The sequence below is a fragment of the Emydura macquarii genome, unplaced genomic scaffold (genome assembly GCF_026122565.2).
Source record: "Emydura macquarii macquarii isolate MOO-44397 ecotype Brisbane River unplaced genomic scaffold, CSIRO-AGI_Emac_v2 contig_2768, whole genome shotgun sequence".
Classification (NCBI taxonomy): domain Eukaryota; kingdom Metazoa; phylum Chordata; order Testudines; family Chelidae; genus Emydura; species Emydura macquarii.
This window is the reverse complement of record NW_027132905.1, coordinates 29,574,845-29,594,886: the sequence shown is the minus strand read 5'-3', so window position 1 is coordinate 29,594,886 and position 20,042 is coordinate 29,574,845. Positions and strand designations below refer to the sequence as shown.

The window sequence follows — 20,042 nt, the reverse complement described above, 5'->3', positions numbered from 1 at the left end:
GCATCCCCGAAGTCTATGGACTCAGCTGTCCCCAGCATGGGAAGCTCAGAGAGATACAGGGAAAATACCCTCTCCCCTGCATTGTCATTGATGGGAAATGGAGAATTGATTCAGAAATAATTGTCTCAAATGAAGGAAGGAAAAACATACTCCCAGCTAAATGCCAGGGAGCACTTTGCAAGAGCAGTAACTTAGGGCACATCTACTCTGCAAAAAGAGAGCCACAGCAGAAAGTCTCAAAGCCCACATCAACTGACTTGGCCTAAAAACAGCAGTGTAGATGCTCAAGCTCATGCTGGAGCTCGAGGGCTGAGAACCACCCTGACCCTAGGCTCCACACATTTACACTGCTCTTTTTAGCTTCTTACTTCGAGCTCAAGTCAGTTGGCCCAGGCTCTGAGACTTGCTGCCATGTGTCTTGTTTTGCAATGTAGCCGTACTCCTAGACAATGGGCTGTCCCGTCACGGGAAGGCATAGGAAGGTCACCACACTTGGTTGCAAGGTGACTCCAAGCAGAGAACTACTAAGGATTCTGCAGAGAACAATGACTCCTCCCCTGCTGTGATGCAGGGTGTCACTCCCACCCCAGTATCTCTGAATCTTGCTGCTGGCTCTAAAGGCCAGCAGCCTTTCATGATGTATATAGAAACTGCTCAGTGACGGTACTGTTGGCTTAAGCATCACGTAGACATGTTTGCTCATTAGGATCACAGTTTGTGAATATTTTCCTAAGGACTGGCAGAAACACTGATGCACAAGAGGCATTTCCCTGTGAAAAACAGCCACAAACTGCGACTCAGGTGATACAACCCTTCTGAGGGTGTGAAGGCTTCCACGGCTGAAGTTTCAGCTCTTTGTGACTGTTTATTACTAAAAAGTGCATGCTCCAGAGAGTTGGTGGGAATTTTCTGATGAAACATTTTTGTCAGAAGAGGCTGATTCATTGCAACCGAAACCGTTTGCAAGAAAGGGTTATCTGTGGTGAATTTCTCTGTTTATAAATTTTTTGGAATTTTTTTTTCAAATGATTCAAAAGCCCCATTTTGACATTTTTGAAACAAAATATTCCATTTTTTTTTTTTTTTTGCCATTTGAAATGACTTTTTGTTGTGAAATTTAAGCTGGTGATAGTAAAACAATTTCCAAAAAGTAAAAAGGTTCAACATCAAACCAAAATTTTGAAAGAAAAGTGGCTCAATTGACCTGAAGAGAATTTTTTTTTGATCGTCGGTTTGTGAACATTTTTGAGCTTTCAACTTTTCCTCGCAATTTGGGCATGAAAAAAAATGCAACACTCTCAAACCTTTACTGAGAGAGGAAAACCATTTCCCACCCAGCTCTAAAGTTCAAAGCAGCACTTGGGAAGCATGTGGGATGAATGTGTCTATGTGCTAGTACCTCTCAGAATACCTGTGAGCAGGAAACTTGGGCAGCTCACAGGAACCTCCTGACACTGATTAACTACTCCACCACACCAGTTTTAGGTCAGTGTCATTCAAACCATCTCCCTCACTCTACGGTGGCACTGCTTGGGTGGCCAATGCAATGTGCAATACAGTGCAATAGGTCTGAGGCACAGTTCCCAGCCAAAGCTTGGTACTGTTCTACAGCGCTGTGGAATCCTAAGAAACCAAGAGCTGGATCACAGGGCAGTCGGGCCCAGGAGGCAGAGGGGAGCTGGGGTAGTGACATTGCAAAAGTGGGGGGGGGGGGAAGCTTGGCCCAGCCACCACCCCATCATGACTGTGGTGACTGGGTTTCCTGTAGTGGCCTTTGAAGAGCATCTGCCATGTTTATCAGTGACCCGCTTGCTCCTGAGGACAGGGGCCTTGGAATAAGGGAGCAGAGCAAGGGTGATACGAAGTGAAGTTTTACAAGAGTGAAAGTCAGGGATGGCAGCAGTTACCTGAGCCCTGGGGGCAGGAAACCCGGAGTCGTGACAGGTGCCCAGCTTGAGACCCCTTAACAAGTGCCAGGGGGTGGGTGCTCAGCACTTTCTGAATGTCAGGCAGGTTGCAGGTATCTCACGGAGCACCGAAAATCACTCGTCGGTTTGGAAGCTCTTGGTTGTACCACCCAGTGAATACACAGCTGTTGCAGCTGATTGCTCTCCAGGGGTCAGTCTGCAAAGCTGCATTTTTCACCACAGCTGTTTGCCTAGCCGTGACCTTTTTCAGCACAGAAAATTCAGAGTCAGTGAGGTGAAGCTGTGCAGTGACACACTGAGGGAGCCCTCTCTCATCAACCCTTTGTCATTCTCTGTGAGCGTGGACCCAGCAGTAGCTCAGTGTTTTACACTAGGATTGATTCCTGTACAGAATTACTGGGCAAGCAGGTGAATGGCCCAATGCTTCATTATTATCACTATTATTGCCATAGCGCCTGAGAATCCCAGTCAGGGGTCAGATCTCCAAAGCACTGAGCACTGCACATGGCAACATCTCTGCCTGCCCCAGAGATAGTGTGCCCCCACAGTTTGATAAGATATAGACAAGAGATGACAGGTGACTAACTAGACGGGCAGGTGGCAGTGGGGAGGGATCAAGGTTATAGCAGAGACAAATGCGTGTGATCAATGATGTGAACCAATGCAAGTGATTTGTTAGGCAGCCTGGCAGATGTAGGTTTTAAGAAGGGATTCAAACAAAGACACAGTGATGGCTTTATGAGTTCTCCAGGGGAGTTCTTCCCAAGCACAAGGGGTAGCACAGGAGAAAGTATGAAGGTGCTTACAGGGGAAACTGACAAGCAAGTGAGCGAAGCTGGCATCTTTGAAAGAAGGTGGGGTTGGCGCTGTGATAAGCGGTTAGAGTGGAAAGGTGGGGGAGGGCCACTTGGTGGGAAGCCCGAAAGGTGAGGCCAGCAAGTACGTGCTTGATGCGCTGGAGAAGGGGGCGCGAGTGAAGGACAGCAGGAGAGGATAAACCTGGCGTTGTCAACCCAAGCATTCAAATATCATAAGGCTGCCCCAAAATCATGAGATTTAAAGCAAATAAGAAACCTTGGGTTTTTTCATTGATCCTCTGGTTTTTAAGCTGTTAGGAGTCACGTTTTCAAGCTTGTCTCTACACTCATGAGGGCCAGAAATTTTTTAAATGAAAGCTGAGATTCTTCTATAACTCCAGGGGCTCAGGCTTTAAGAAAAACACCCAAAATATCACACGACTTGTTAGAGTTGCATCATGCATGACACGGGCTGCAGCATCTTCACAAACTGCCCAGTAATATCCAAAAGCTCCTTTTATCAACTGGGTTAGAAGGTGGGTCACCTACAGCACAGTTCTCTCTGAAATTCCCCCTGCCCTGCAGGCTGAGCTCCACTGCATGGAAATAAGTTCCTGTCTAGTGAGAATAAGAGGAACATCAGGGAGTCCATCTGTCTGCAATGGGGCAGGAATGATCTCATATCTCTAACTGCCACCAGTGATGGAAATTCAACAGTCAACTTTGGCAGCCCATTCCTTTGCTAAACTGCTTGCAACAACTACCATACTATTCAACCTAAATCCCCCTGCTGCAACTGAAGCCCATTTGTTACCCTGTCTTCTATTTGTACTGACTAATGAGAAGCTCTGGGAACTTGCCTCCTTCCTGCACCCTGCCAAAAAGTCAGCACACTTGGGAGGATGGGAGAGAGAGAATTTGAGTTGATCCCATTGGCTGTCCTGGAGCCCTTTGTCTCCAAAGCAGTGTAAGCTTCCCCCGTACTGTCCCAGCAATGGGACTCCATGCTGCTCCAGTGAGACCAATCCTAGGGATGAAATGATAGGTCAGGCTCCATGACTCACTCTGCTTTTAACACTCAGCGACAACTGGGGCGGTGGATTTTGTGCTGGGGACATCAGTCCATTAGTAACTGGAACAAGACCCATGAACTCATTTCCCATACAAACAGCCATCAGCTGCCCACAACTCCCGGTCACCAGTGACCTATGCTGGATTCATATGGGTGATCAACAGGCATCTCATCAGCATTCCCCTGAGCCAGCCAGTCCATCCACTCAGTCTTCTTTTTCCAGACTGAACACATTCACTTCTCTTAGCCTATCCATGTCTATCATCCAGACCTTTTACCTCTGTTGTTGCCAGCCTATGAGCTCTCTGTAGAGAGAACCCATGTGAATGGGAAGAAATAATGAAATGAGAAACTGCACCATTGGCTCTTAAGAACCATGCAGCTAAGGCTGAGTGACACAAAGAACAGATAGTGACTATCTTTTGTAAGTAGGGGAAGCCACCCCGAATGTAAGTGTCCACAACCCAAGTGCAGAGAAGGAAGGTGGGCACTGACTCCTGGAGAGGCAGCTTGCAACCAGTCAACACCAGTGCCACCTACCAGACCCAAGAGGGAAACAAAGCAAGGTGCCACCTCTCATCAAAGATGAAGCGAGACCATCAGAGTCAAGGTCAAAGGATTTTCAGCTCTCCCCAGTAGGAAAGAGTTTCCACAGAGATTAGAAATAGACTTTCTAACACTCAAGCCGGTAAACACATCCAGGCTCTGACTCAGCCAATGCTCAGCTTCGGTCTTGTCTACACACCACTGTCATGCAAATCAGTGGAATGTGAATTCTAATGCACTCCAATGTGTCATGCACTAACTGGCTTGAGTAGATGCTGTTGGCGCACCCTAAAAGTTCCCTAGTGCGTGTTAACATAGTCTTGTATCGAACTGTACCATGTTAATGTGCACTTTTAGTGCACACTAGCAGGGTCTATGCAGGCCAGTTAGTGTGCAACACATTCATGTGTATTAGAATTCATACCTTACTGCTGTGCACTACTGCGCCGTGTAGACAAGCCATGAGATTTAAGATAAGGTGAGACCCTGAATCTGATTGAACTTGATCTTGTGTGTTGGAGTGGCCTGCCCTCAGAGAAGAGTTTGATACTAAGATATTAAACAGCATGGAAAGAGATTGCTTTATATTGAAACTAGGATCCATATATTTACTTGCATTACACTTATAAGTCTTTGTAACTGTATTGGAGTAACGATATATCAAATTGCCTATGCTGTCTTTTCCAATCATTCTTTCCATCATTATTACTTATGGCGATGTGTGCAGAGCAATGGTTATTTATGCAATTGAACTGAACTGGATTTTTTGCATAAAGTTGTTTACATTTCATTTCTTGCTGGTTAATTAGTCATAATAAAGTAGAACCTCATCTGCTGTATTTGCAGTACTGATTCCTATGTCTGGAAAAGACACGAGTGAAATTAGGCCTTTAATTTTCTGCACTGAAGGGTTATGTTAAGATTTTATTGAATGGAAGTGGAGTATTGTTTGGCTGTATATCTTCTGTGGAAGAAATGCATTGGTAGATGCCAACACTTTCAAATTTAGGGGCCATGATAGCTGTCTTAAGTCTTGGGCACCTATGCTCGAAAAAAGTTTGTTCAATTTTTTTTTTTAAATTAAAGATCCACTTGTCTTTTCGAAGTCCTAATTAAATGAAAATATTTCCATGGACTCAAATCACTCAGACTTATAAAAAAAATGATTTGATCCGAGTGGTAAAGCAATCTCACTTATATCCTGAAGGATCCTTAAAGGGCCAGATCCTGCATTACCTACTGGAGATATGCTAAGAGGGAGAAAGCAGGATGACGCTGACAGTGGGTTATATACCTGAACCACTCTGCCAGTGCACAGGGGAAGGCAATGTGATCTCGCAGATAAGGCACTGGACTGGGAGTCAGAAGGAGTTGGAGACCTGGGTTGTATGACCCTGTTGTATGTTCTTGGGTGAGTCATTGTGCCTCTCTGTGCCTCGGTTTCCCCACCCATCCTGTGTCTATCTTCCCTATTTAGCCTGTAAGCTCTTTGGGGCAGGGACTGTCTTTCACTATGTGAGTGTTACAGGAAAAACCCCTGTCACAGGTACTCTCTTGCAGCCAATTTCAGCAGTACAGGTGCAGCTCACCTCAGTTTCCCCTTCATCTGCCCATGCAAATGAATAGCATCTCTCAAATCCTTTTAGGCATATACCCTGCTACAGTTCACAGATCCCGCATGGAGAAATCAATGCTTCCCTGTCCCCCAAATTAAACCAGCTCTTCAATCCCATTCAAAGGTCACCACTCCCAGGTCATTAACCCCTCTGCCCCGGACCCAACTCTCCAGGCAATCCACACGAGACCCATTTCTCTCCTTCAAGTAATCTCCTGTGGCCCCAAGTCAGGTCTCCCGTGAGAGGGGTCCCCTCAATGCCTCACTCCTCGTCTGTTAGTGACCTCTGCTCTTGGGACCAATCCTCCCAAGTCCACCTCTCGCTCTGGGCCCAGCTTACTCTGCACAGGCCATGCCCCAAGCCCTTCCAACCACTTCCCAGTGAAGTCATCCTGAAGCACCTCCCAGCTCTCTGATCACAGGCAGCTCTCGCCTGCCCCTGCCTCACTCCTCTTTTCCTCTTCATATGGGCCAACTGCCTTCTACTAAGCCCAGGTGGGAGGTAGATGAGCAGTCACAGGGATTGCTCTTAAAGGGGCCAGTCATCTAGTCAACCTGCAGCAGTATACGTACACCCCACCTGGAGCTCAGTGGGGCCCTGATTGTCCCTCCTGGAGCCCCTAGGCACAGCCCTGCTATGAATAAGAGAATAATTGATAAGGTCACTAGCAGTAAAAACATTACCGGCAGAAGAGAGCATCGTTACTATAGGCAGCTGCACAGCACCAGGCTAGAGGTGAAAGCAGTACAATGTTACTGGGGATACACAAGGTTGCTGTCCATCCTACATACTTAGCGTACCCTATCACTGCAGTATCTGAGCACCTCTGAATATGTTTAGTGTATGTCTCCTCCCTCCATCCCTGTGAAGTAAGGAAGAGCTACTCGTGCCATGTTACAGCTAGGGAACTAAGGCACAAAGGCATGGCTCAGATCTGCAAGGGCACAGAGGCCTCTAATTTGCACTGATCAGTAGGAGTAAGGTGCCTACGTGACTTGCCCATGGTCACACAGGAAGCCTGTGGTAGAGCAAGGACTTGAACCCAGCCTGTCGTGAGGCCTAGGCTAGTCCTCTTACTCCTGGACCATCCTACAGACCGACCTTGGGCTCTGATCCTGCAGTGAGATCACCCTGCCAGACTTTATGTCCTCCACTCCTCAGCGTGTCTCCCAGAAGAAAGGAAGGATTTGGCCCTTTTTCCACCTTTCAGGGTCAAAGGCAGGATATAAATGAGTGAGAATTTCCTTTCCATCTAGGCCATGGCTCCATCCAGCACAGGATCTGAGGTCAGACTGAGTGGCTAATGCCAGAAAACTGGGCTTGGGGATAAAACACAGAGTGAAAACTTTTGAGAGGTTTGGGAAAACAAAGGCTTTGCTGAATGTTGTGAAGGGAAATTTGCATAAATCAGAGGAGAAATTTATGTAAATGGGCGTGCACAAATGTATGCTAATGTATGCAAATGACAGTAGACACATCCAAAGTTGTTGCTGTTTCCTTGTTTGTTAATAACTATTTCATGACAAAATGTTGCTAACACATAGAGGGGTCGGGCATGCGACCACAGCTCCAGAGGCCAGGGCTCTTTTCCCAACTCTGACACTGACTCACTGCGTAAACTTGAGCAACTTACTTCCCCCCGTTCTGTGCCTTAGTTTCCCTACCTGTAAAATGGGTTAATGGGACTGACCTACCTTTGTAAAGTGTTTTGGGATCTCTGGATGAAACAAGATATTCAAGTGCAAATTAATTGGGAAGTATAAATGAATGATCAATTCATTATTAATTACTGATTATTGATTAGGATATTTTATACAGGTTTTAGATGCTCTGTGACAGGCATCCACTGCACAAAATGGGTGACAGCAAAGAAAAATAAAATCACTTACAAAAAATAAAAGAATGGGCCAAATTCAGAGCTGGTTCAATTCCACTGGACTTCTGCAGAACTTCACCTACACCCCCCAGCTCTGACTTTGGTCTTTTTAATAGATTTGTTATTCGCCCAACCTGTCACACAGGCTATTAAAAGCCAGAATATAGTGAGGGATGGTCAGCTTTGCAGTTAGAACTGAGACCTGAAGGTCCATTGGTTATGACATATCAGACCAAATTCAGCCCTAAGTGAAAGCAGATGGATTGCTGTGGGTTTTAGTGGAGCTGCACCTGCTGCCCGTGCTGAATTTGGCCCATCCAGATGCTGCAATCTTTCATATCTATGATGCTTTCATAACTGTGACACAACAGATTGCTGAGCTGCACAAGGCAGCTGGAACAGAGGGAAAGAATCTGGTGCCCTGGTGGTAACCAAAAGATGTGTCCCAGCAGTGCTGTCTCATTCAGAGCTCAGCTGTAGTGCAGAAGTCTCATAAGTATTTTGCAGTTGTTTCTGGGATGTGTTTTTCCCTATGTGCTGGTCTTAGAGTTTAAGATAGATTATAACTAAACCTAAGTAAATACATAAATATTAAAGCAAGTTCTTGAATTCTCGTTAAACAGTTAGCCTGCCATTTCTCAGCTTCAGACCTTTGGCGTGTCCAGGACCTTAAAATCATTGACCACCACTTTCTTGAGCCCTAATTCTTCTGCAGATAGCCATTCTGCAAGTGATCTGAAAGAAGGCTTTATTCCTCTGTTAGCTCGGAGCTTGCACAATACATTCATGATTCCATTGACATTAGCATGCTTCACTGTGCACCAGTTCCCTTATTATATTTTTAATTGGTGTCCTGTATGTTCACTGAAGCCATGTTGTTGCTGCTTCTTGTTTTAGATCAGGCAGAATCTCTCAGAGGGTCACTACTATCACCATTAGCCCTTGGCCAGACCTCTGTTGATCTGTTTCAATGGACTGATGTGGAGTTTCTTTGGGCCAAGTTCTGTGGCAGGTCTCTGGTTGTGGGTCCTGGTGGGCAGCACACTTTCCTGCTGTCCTGCTTGCAAAGTGTTCAGCCCACCTTCCCTGGTGCTGAACTATCGACTAGCAGGAGGCATCAAGGAGGACAATGATACCTCAGACATTGACATGAATAAAAAAAGACTCATCCTCAGGGAACTGTGTAGCTACTTGGGACTCAAACAAACATCTGTGAAACACCGTTTTCCTTTGTCCATGCTGGTTCTGATTAAGTCAAGCAATGAGGCTGCCATCTCTTTTCTAAGGAGACTGCTCCACAAGATCATTGATCTCACATTAGAAAACTTTCCCTAATCTTCAGCCCACACATTCATTGCACCACTGTAACCTCATTACTCCTCGCCGTGTTCTGGGACCGTCCTGAGCGATCTCCCTCCCTGCTTGGTATCTGCACCCTTTGGAAACCAGAAGATGGTTCTCACCTCCCTGTTCAGAGTCAGCCCAACTCTTCGTAGTCTCTCCTCTTACATCAGACCATGCACCTCTCTAATCATCTTACTGCTCTTGGTTGGACTTCCCTGCAGCTTGCTGGCCTCATTCTACTGCTGTGGCCACAGATCTTCTGCTTCCTCCCAGGTTGTTCCCCTTAACACTACATGCAGCTATCACTGTTTGTTTTGTTAAGTGTGTTTAGGGAGCTCTGTAAACCCACCTTCTCCAGCAAGGGAAAGGCATAGTAGTGCTAAAAAACCTTTGCTGGACACAGAAAAAAATGATAGGAAGAAATTTGTGTCACTCAAAAAATAACCTGTCTCTTACTGCCATGTATAGCAATAGCCATTGGGCAGGTGGAAAGGGAAAACTGCTTCCTTATCCAATTGGTTTTTTGTAGCATCAAAAGCTGGTTTGATCTTGCAGAGCTGCATGTAAGCACTGGTTTGTTATTGTAGGGTTGCACAAGAGCTCTGAACTGCTGGCATTAACTTGTTCAAGGAAGAGAAGAGGTGAAACTCTTCTTTACGAAACACTACATCGACAGAATATAGGCGGTTGCTAATCAACCCTTGCCAACACTTACTACCCAGTGGCATGTGAGATCATACAGTCATAGAAGATTAGGCTTGTAAGGGACCTCAAGAGGTCATCTAGTCCAACCCCTGCTCAAAGCAGGACCAGCCCCAATTAAATCATCCCAGCCAGGGCTTTGTCAAGCCAGGCCTTAAAAACCCCTAAGGATGAAGGTTTCACCACCTCCCTAGGTAACCCGTTCCAGTGCTTCATCACCCTCCCAGTGAAAAAGCTTTTCCTAATATCCAACCTAGACCTCCCCCACTGCAACTTGAGGCCATTGCACCTTGTTCTGTCATCTGCCAACAGTCTCCCCTTAGAACAGAAAATAGGGGCTCGATCCTGCAAGGTGCCAGATGCTCTCGACCTTCATCGAAGAGCCGGATCCAAAGCCCATTGAAGTTAATGGGAATCTTTCCACTGACTTCATGGAATTTTGGATCAAGGGCTGAGCCGCTGGGAGGTGGGGTGCACAGCAGCTCCCTGTACCACTCTCACTGGGGGGTATCTATTGCCAGATGTTGACTCTGCAATGGTGACTGGCCGACAAGAGCTTTGCAAAATTATGATACAAGAGAACACAGTAAAGGAGGGTAGATTTTGGACCAAATCCAACCATGAGAGAGCTTTGTTCATTTTAGACCTGATGGGTTATATACTGAGCTACAACTAAATTTAAGGGGTGGGGGGAATATGATGCACATTTATCCAAGCAGTGAAACAAATCAAGAGAGAATCCCATTACCTTAGCTGTTCTTCTGCATCCTCAGCACTTAGCACCTCGGGAGAGTCCAGGAAGGTTTGCAAATGCACTCCCCTGAGCGGCTCGCTATATATCTCCTTGTTTGGTGAGTCCCTCTCTTCCAGGTCAGCGTCACTTCTCCTTGGCACTGCGCTACCCTGTGTCTCCGTTACCCCTGTGTCATCAAAGTCCCTCTCCTCCCTCGGCTCAAACTCTGTGTGCAAGCCATTCATCAGCACCAGACCGTTGATGCTGCTGCTGTCACTCTCTGATTGCTCTTGCTGTACCCTGTTTCCCTGCATTTCGCTCTGCTTCCATATGTCTGGTACCATTTCCAGATGTTCGGCCCCATGGCCGATGCTGTCATTGGCTAGGCTTCTGCGTTCCTTTGCTCTGGATGGCTCTGCACGATTCAGGAGGCTGGCTTTGTCACTGGAGGGATCTGTGGGCTCTGCTAGCTGTTCACTCCCATTCTTACAGGCTAATGTGGCTAGCTGCAAGCCAGAGGTATGTGGCTCATTATACTCTGCAGAAGATAATGGAAAGTGAACGTTTTCATTCATGTTCAGCTTGTTCTGACAGGGCTCCTTTCCCTTGGTTAACTCAGGATCAGTATTACCTGCAAAGGAAAGAGAAAGAGAAAACCGTGAGCATTTGAAATTGTCATAGTTGAGGACGTTACTTTCTAATGACAGTTTCAAAGGGCAGAGGAATGAGACAAATGCATACACCATGACATTCAGACACCTGAGCAGCAGCTGGATGGGTGCAGCTTCTCATAAGTGAGAGCCGAAAGCTTGGAGAACTCATGCCCTCCCATCAAAATAGAAGCCAGGGGAGGTGGCACATGTCAAAATCTTTGTACTTATGGCTTAGGAAACAGAGGAAAGCAATCATATGATCCAAACATGGCCACAGAGTCAAAAGATCAGTCCCTCCTCACTGGGCAGCAGATGACACAAAAAGGCTCATCCATGGCCCGTTTTCTTAAGTAACTCCCCTCCTCCCCACCCCACCCCCCAAAAAATAAAGAACCATAGCCTGTGATTCTGTAGGCCCAGTTCAAAGGCACTTGTCCCCATGCTCAGACTGCGGCCTCATCCCCTCTAGTGACTGGACCACATATAAAGATTTAGGAGTCTTTATCAGCCTTTTAGCTAATGGTACTTTCACCGGCAGTTGAGCTTCATGCTTTTAAATCCAGAGGTTCCCAGATTCTGTCCCGCTGAAAGCCTGCCTTGCTGCCCACTGGATTCCGGAGGTGTCTGTTATAGTTCAAAGTGTGGCAGATATGGCTCCTTCTAAGTCTTTGGGCAGGGCCATCAGGCTGGCTGCTAATGGCTCCAGGAGTGCTGCTTCTCCAAACGAGATCTCACAGGCCGTCACAGCCCTGAGTGAGACTCGGTGCCTATCGACATCGGTGTACCGCTCTAAAGCTCTGGCAGCCCTAACCAGATCAGAGGTAGAACTCAACAGCCCGTCACATCACACAGGCAGCAAGCAGCTTGGTGTTTGAAAGGTACCCAACTAAACTCCAGCCTCTAAAGCTAACTTGGATGGTGGTGGGTGTTGACAATGAGGGCTGCTCCATGTTCTAGCTTCACACCCGTGCCTGGCACAGAGGCTGAAGTCATTCTGGGAATGACTTGGGACCCCCAGAAATGCTGCTGATGTGTTTCTTCATCAGCTTAAAACTCCTTAAAACTCTCCTTTGCTGGGATGCCTACAAAAACCTTGACAATGATTAGGCTGCTGGTGGGCTGAGCCCCCTGCCTGCCATGCTGACCCAGACTGTCTTACTGTTTCTTTGCTCTCCCCCATCTGTTTCCAGCTGTAGCAGAGGTGATGCGTGGGGAGGACATGTGGGGTCACATCTCCCCAGATTGCTTGGTCACATGACGCAGCCAGGCCCCTTCTCTGTGGGGCAGCTGAGACAGTGAGCTGTGAGCTGTGCCGGACAGGGAGAGGCAGAAGCAGAGGAACAGCTGGGAGCTGCAAGGAGGGGTTGCTGCTTTCCAGGCGGGGTGGGTCATGACTCCAGCTTTTCCAGGGTTGTGCTCCCCTCCCCCACTATCAGCAGGCATCTCAGATTGGTTGTCTCCCATCTTATACTTATATTGTTAGATCTATGGGGCAGGGACCAGATTTTTGTTCTGCATTTGCACAGCACCTAACACAATGAGATCCTAGGCCATGACAAGGGCTCGTAGGTGTTATGATGATAATAATAACCACCCCCAACAGTAATTATAGCTGCTGTACAATTGGCAATGGGTTCATTGCCTGCCCAGAAGGATGTTTTCACAGGAAGGTGTCCCAGCACAGCAAGGCGGAGATCGCTGGTGCACAGAGATATTAGGGGTACTGCAGACAGGTGGCATGCCGGCACACCCATGGGTGAGAGAGCTCTCTTGTTGGGAAGCACATCAGTAGAGTGATGGGTCTGCACAGCTGTCAGTGCTGGAGGCTAGATATCTCAGTGGTGAATAGAGTGAAGCTCCAGCAGATGTCCGGATATCAGGGTAAAGAGACACCAAGGTAGGACAGGGCACCCACTGGTGTGGGGGGAAGGTATTGCGCTTAGTTGCAGACTCATGGGGGCACAGGGCTATTTGGAGACACTGCAGCATGACAGGTTAATGGCATTGTAGGCTCAGTGTAATTTGTACTTCCTCTCAGATATGTCTGCTGATACTTTACCTCCCACTTAAAAGCCAGATTCAATCGGGGGAGGGGGAGAGGGGATAAAAGGGGGGACTAGCTGTAATTTTTTAGAACACGTTATAGTACAGCAGAGATGTGCAAACTTGCAAAATTATTCCTGCTGACTCTCTTTATTTAAAAATAGTTCCTTCACTGCCAGAGTAACACTTTCCCCCTACAGATAAACACTGCTGAAAAATGTCACCTAGTTGCCGCTTAAGACTATCACAAATGTGTCCTTTATGAGTAGCCTAAGAAATGCTATCCATGCAGGACAAGAGAAGGACAACACAGTGCAGTGGACAAATATATATACATAGCACTACAAAAAGGCACCTTACTTTTTTATTGAAACAGGTATTAATACAAAACCTGCCTGTCCTGCAAATAAAGTGAGTTGTTCCTGATTACAAAGTTGTATTTCCATATAAAATAGTTTCAATGTATACCCAGCTTTGGCATGCAACTGAAAGCAGTGACCTACAAACTGAACTCAAATATTGCTGAGGTTTCAGTGTTGTTGGGGTACAAGCAGAAGTGTAGGAGCATCTGAAATAATTTTAAAAGAAATATGATTTCTTCACCCAAAGAAGGAGGGTGGGATTTTGGTTAGTGCAGGGACCAGGCAGCCAGGACTCCTGGATTCTATTTGTATTTCTGCTGCTAACTCACTCACTTGAGCAAATCATTTCATTTCTCTGCTTCAGTTCCTGTATGTGTCAAATAGGGCTAATGTTGTACTATCGGGGGGCTGGAGGATTAATTAATGTTTGTAAAAGGCTTTGAGATGTTTGAATGCTATATAAGTACAACTATTCACAATTATTGTTATTGATATTAGCTATTCCCTCAGCACAAATGCATATTGGCTCTTGTGAACACAACACATTTAGCTAGCTCTGCCGCCCGGGTTACAATTTCTTACCCAATGAAGGAGGTGGAAATGCTAGAATCTTTAGTCCAAAACTGGAAAAGTGATGGAATGAGAGAATTAAAAGGCAATAAAAAGAGATGATCCCCTTCTTCCTTCTCCTTCCCCCTGGGCCTGCTAGAGAGAAGGGAACACTTGAGAAGCAGAAATGTCTGGCTGTGCTGCACAATGCACATTTCACTGCACAGTGTGTCAGAGAGAGTCCAATGGGGGTTACCACTGGCAACTGCCCTCCATGCCCAACACATCCAAGCAACAGCAAGAAAAGATGGGCTTATGCCAGCACTGGGAACTGGGCCCCCTTTGAAAGTAGAGGGATGGGGAAGGTTAGATCTGAACCATCATATCTGAACCCAACACTGCTTTGGGTTTCAGGCCAGACCCACATGCAGAAAGGGCCTTGTTTTCTGGTTCCAGTCTGGATGCAGTGGAAAGCTCATGAGAACAGCTGCTCTTGCCAGGGTTCTGCCAATTGGGGTCACAATGGCATGAGAACAGCTCATAAGATTTTGGCATTGCTGAATCTGAACCCCAGCCCCAGGTTTGATTTAGCCTCAAACCCACAGCACAGCCCAAACCTGATCTGGGTCCAGATTCTAATGCTACATCTTTACCTCACCACTAATGCTTCATTAGGGAGTGGGCCCTGCCTATCCCAGAAGGCAGGCTCTGTGGGAGAACACATGCCCCATTGGTTACACATACTCAAGTATCTTGCAGGATTGGACCCACAAGTAGGGAGTAGAATCTGTGTTGTCCCCGCACTCGTTCATGAACTCAGTAGGATGCAGAGTGGAGCAGACAGAACAACTGAGAATTCGGGCAAGAGGATGAGGTGGCTGAAATCATCAGGCACAGAGCTTCAGATAGCCTAAGGGGCTGCAAAGATAACATCCCTTAATGGAGACGAGATTGAGGCAGAGTAATCAGCAATTCCTAGGAGTCCTGGAAAATGCCAAGGAGAGAAGAGGGTCAAGTTTCTCTTAGACTGAGCTCAGTGGCAGTTTCTCATTTTAAACAAGGAACTCTTCTGAAAGCAGAATGGACATGGAGAGTGCCAGGCAAAGAACCTAACTGAGAAGAAAAATGGAAGTGGTGACCAGATGCCATTATGATTTTGTGATATACCACCAAGTGGAGGGATTAGCTTCCAGCCTCCACCCTGCAACAACCTCCACCTTCCCTAACCAGACCAGTCAAATCAACACCCAGACCTCAAGAGACTGAAGATTTTCATTTTAATGAGGTCAAGCATATTGAGGTACTGGCTTCCTTTCGAAGGCTGGCACTTGTTCTGCGTGCGGGTGTGTTTCCTGTTGGAATCATTGAGGATTTGTAGGCTAGAAGGAGCAAGCTAGGGCACCATCAGAGCGAGGTCTCGGGTCTCGTGAGGTGGGGAAAGGGTTCTATGGGATGTAGCATAGCAGAACTCCTCACACTACGGCACATGATAGTTAGGGCCTGCCCACTTCCTACTCACCATTACAGCAGTAAGTCTACCTTTGCATTATACACCTATGTAATCCCCTAAAACAGCCAAGCTCCTCACACATCTGCCACGAGCAGGATCATAACCATGTTTAACATAAAAGCTTCCTTTTTGCTATTTTGTTGGAGTTAGGTTCACACCACGATTGAATACTGCTCTAACACACAAGGGCAATTTTTAATGTTGGCAGGCTATCATTAACTAGAGAGAGCGGATTCTTTTCCTTTAATCCCTAACATATGTTTTTATTTTGTTTGGCGTCACTTCGTATTGCCACCCACCCGCCGCCCCAGGAAGAGGTGCTGAGTAAATGATCAAATAGCGAGGTGGAAAGGAGTAATACCGGCAGTAGTTTTAACCAGCCTTAATGGGTTAAATGCATATTCAGACCAATGCTCTAGCTCATTTCTTTCTCTGTTGATCATCTAATCTATCCCCCTGTCTGTTATTCTGGAATATATATTACTGTAGTTAACTCCTCATCCCACGGATATATTGTACCTCTGAATGGGAACGCTGGCTGGTCAGCACTAGAGCTATGCTGAGCAAATAGTGGTTTTTTGGTTCAGTGGCCAGACCAAACAGTCTAACCCCCCAATTTCATCCCAAAGCAATCAGTTATGGATTTGGGGGGCGGGGGCGATAGGGGGTTCTGACCCAAACAAAAAACTGAAAAAATTTCATTCAGAGCAAACCAAATGTTTCAAATGTCAATAGAATTGACATTTCATTTAGAAAATGTTGTTTCAAATCGACATTTCATCTTGAAAACATTGTTTCAAAACCAAATGTCAAAATGAACCATTTCAACATTTCCAAGCTGTTTTTCCCCAGCTGAAACAACTGGCTGGTTTTGAATTCACAGATGGGTTTGGCGCCCTGAAAAATGCATTTGTTGATGAATTTACTGTTCTCTGAAAAAAATTACCGAAGCCCTAGTCAGCATAGTGGAATGGCATTCTTCCGAGCTCCATGGACTTAAATCATAACAGACCCAACTGGCCCGTGTTACTATTTATTATCACGCGAGGCGTTTCTCTCAAGTGTTACCCTCCTTATTATAATATTTATGATTTTATCATGAGATTTAGCTTGTATGTCTCTCATTGGAGGCTATGACAGATAGACCGAGGCACCAGTCCTCCAGCCAATTGAACATCCTCGTTCTATTGCGTGCATGCTCTAATTGGTAGCCACGAATCTTATTCTTAAAAGCCACTCTTTGTGACCTAAACAGTAGCTATTTGTCCAACATTTCCTGGAAATACTTGTTGCCAGAACAAATGATCCTCCAATTTCATCTACTAGATAACCATTAGAAACCAATTGAGACCAGTAAAAACTAGCTGGAACCTACAGAAACCAATAGGGATGAATGGCAGTCTGCTGAAGTTGTCACTGGAGTGCTGCTGAATTATTTTCTACCTGCATCCTCCAATAAGAAGCAGATACTGTTTGTGAGCCCAATTTCTAGACTTGATAGGCTCAGAGAGTTGCTTTTTTCCTAGGATCCTTATTCAACCCTTAGTCAAGCCTCCCAATGACTGCACAGCACTTTCCCTGAACAAGGACTGAATAAATACTAAGTAAGCACCTCAGGATCTGGCTCAGAGAGAACCTTCCTTATTCCAAAATAGTTTAAGTTCTGCCCTGACTTAGACCCGTGCAATTCCAACTTCATCAGTGGAAAGCCCCAGAAGAGTGATTTATTATTGTAGCTTTGAGGAGTCCCAGTGCTGCACCAAGACCTCATTGTGCTAAGTACTGTCCTAAAAGACAGTCCCTGTCCCAAAGAGCTTACAATCTAAGTCCATGTCTACATTACAGACCTTATAGTGACATAGCTGTACCGCCACAGCTGTGCCACTGTAAGGTCTCCCGTGTAGATGCTCTATGCTGATGGGAGAGAGCTCTCCCACAAGCACAAATAAGCCATCCCCAACTAGCGGCTGTAGCTATGTCGGTGGGAGAGCACTATCCATACTGCGGCTTTTCTTGGTAAACCTTATATCGGTCAGTGATATGTTTTTTTCAGCTCCTGACCATAACCCTACTTCTGGACATGGCCCCAGCTCCTGGCTCCTGGCCGCAGCTGCAGCTCTGGCCCCAGCTTCCGACCACAGCTCCTGGGCGGGGAGGGGGAGGGAGAGGGCAGGGAAGCAGACAGAGTCCATTACAGGTAAGGTGGGGCACGACTTAAAAAGTCTAGGTACCACTGCCTCGGCTGGTGGCAGAAGCCAGCTACCTGGGGACATAACACACACTGAGCCAGTAGGTTACACCTGGTAAAGCAGCCTCTTCAAATCACTCCTACAAATCCATCTGTTCCATGAGGCTTATAGGAACTAAACTTTACTCCACAGACCCTTCCACTGTCTGCTGCTTGTCTGGGCTGTACAGATCTTGTTTGTACCTTTAGACCATAAACTCTGCAGGCTGGGGACCTTGTAGTCTCTTGTTGATATGTGTGTTTCTACGAGTTGCTGCATACATCTAAAGTGCTGTTATACATACATACCAATAACTAGTATTAAGGACAGTCACCATTAGTATGAACACTATTATTACTACCACTAATAAAATATTAATAATTAGTGTAACAACAACACATATTTATGAGTCCCCATGTCCACAGACTGTGTCCCTAAAGCACTAGCATAAAAGAAATTACATGTGAAAACACAAAAACCGACAGGCAGGAGCTTAGCTCACTCTTGTCATCCATAGCCCTCAGAGCACTCCCCACAGGTCCGTATCATTATCTCCATTGTACAGAGATAGATGCTGAGGCACAAAACTGGAGAGACCAAGTGGCCAATCCAGGAAAAGAGCCCATCTCTCAACAGTTCCAGACCCTTGGATCCATTGGGCCAGGGCCAACATTTGATAGCACAGAATGATGCAAACAGGCTGTTAGCAGAGACACAAGGAGCCAGCGTTCAGAGGCCAGGTGACTCCTTGACTCACTCACCGGTGAACAGGCTAATCCCCTTTATTGGCTTCATGCTTCAGTCACCACAACAGAGAAGAGATGCAGGTCTGAGATGGGGCATCCTCTGTAAGTGATACAAAATGCACAGCCTCCCTGAAGAAACCCACTCTCCAGATCATATTGTTAAAGTTCAGGGATGGCAGAATTGGGTACCCCCATTCTACAATGTAGCAGCGAGGTTCAAGGCCATGCTTAAGCCTCTGTGCACAACCGAGGCAGTGCTTGTCTGCCCTCTAGTGGCTGAAGCTGTGTTCCCCCTGTTCATGTGATACCCCCTGACCACAGCCCCACTGCATGCACAGCTACGCACCCCAGGGCCCACCACATCAGCAGCTGTTCAGAAGCGGAGCATGTTTACCATCACCATGGGGATTCAGCCTCCTCCAGTCCTCCAAGGTATACAAAGGCCTCCCTCATGCTGGTACCATTCTGGTTCCCAACAGGGGAAGGACATCTGGTTCTCCACTACCTCCCTTCCTGCCGCTTTTGTCTGCCACTATGTCACTTTCATTCTTCCCCTCCCAAGAAGCAGGTGGGCAGGTGATTGGGTGCTGTCAGGAGCATGGGCTCTTATAAATAAGTTACGTGTCTGGAGCTTCTGAGATGCGTCAGCTACCCAAACTTTGCATATTGTTCAAGCACAGGTGGGGGTGACTGCAAATCTTCTGGCTAACGACCTGCTGCGTAGTTTGTCAAGGGCTGTTGTACACTGAGCTTGCCAGGAGGCCTCAGACATGCATATGAAGAATATGGAACTGCACACAAGAAATATGCATCACAGATGGCTCAAAGGCCTGATAGTACACAGGCTTTCTTCTTCAAGGGGATGCTCCAGGGGTGATGAGACTGAGATGTTATTCTTGGCTTTACTACTGACTCACTAGGTGTCCATGGGCAAGTCACCTGTAACCTCCCAGTGCTTCACCACATTGATCGGGGACCGCACTGTCAACCTTCCTCCATATATGAATGCATAACATGGAAGCTTGTGGGTAATGAGCAACTATTTCCTCGATATTCGACCTTCCTTCTTGACGCTTAAATATTCTGTTTAGATATCATAGAGCGTAAACTGTAATAATTGCCACTACAGCCTAGTAGTTATATTTTTTTATAATTACACATTATTATTTCAGACAGGGCAGGTAGCACCACCTATTATTAAGGTTGCTTAACACTTCCTATTATAAGACTCTGTTTTCACTTGCATGTAACTTTGCCAAACTTCAACCATTTGTGCTGAAGTTTTCCATGTTGGTTCACTGCCTCAGGCTGAATTATTTTTGGAAGTTTCAGGCAAA

At 46.4% G+C, this 20,042-nt stretch overlaps 1 protein-coding gene across 2 annotated transcripts in view; it reads right to left on the bottom strand.

Annotated features, from left to right (window-relative positions):
• The window catches only part of PSD2 (pleckstrin and Sec7 domain containing 2), a 97,204-nt gene extending 86,015 nt beyond the window's left edge, over window positions 1-11,189 (bottom strand). For both annotated transcript variants that reach the window (XM_067566430.1, XM_067566429.1), the window contains exon 1: window positions 10,630-11,189. In XM_067566430.1, the coding sequence (XP_067422531.1) occupies window positions 10,630-11,189 (560 nt within the window). The remainder of the gene's footprint in view (window positions 1-10,629) is intronic.
• Window positions 11,190-20,042: the final 8,853 nt, after the last annotated feature.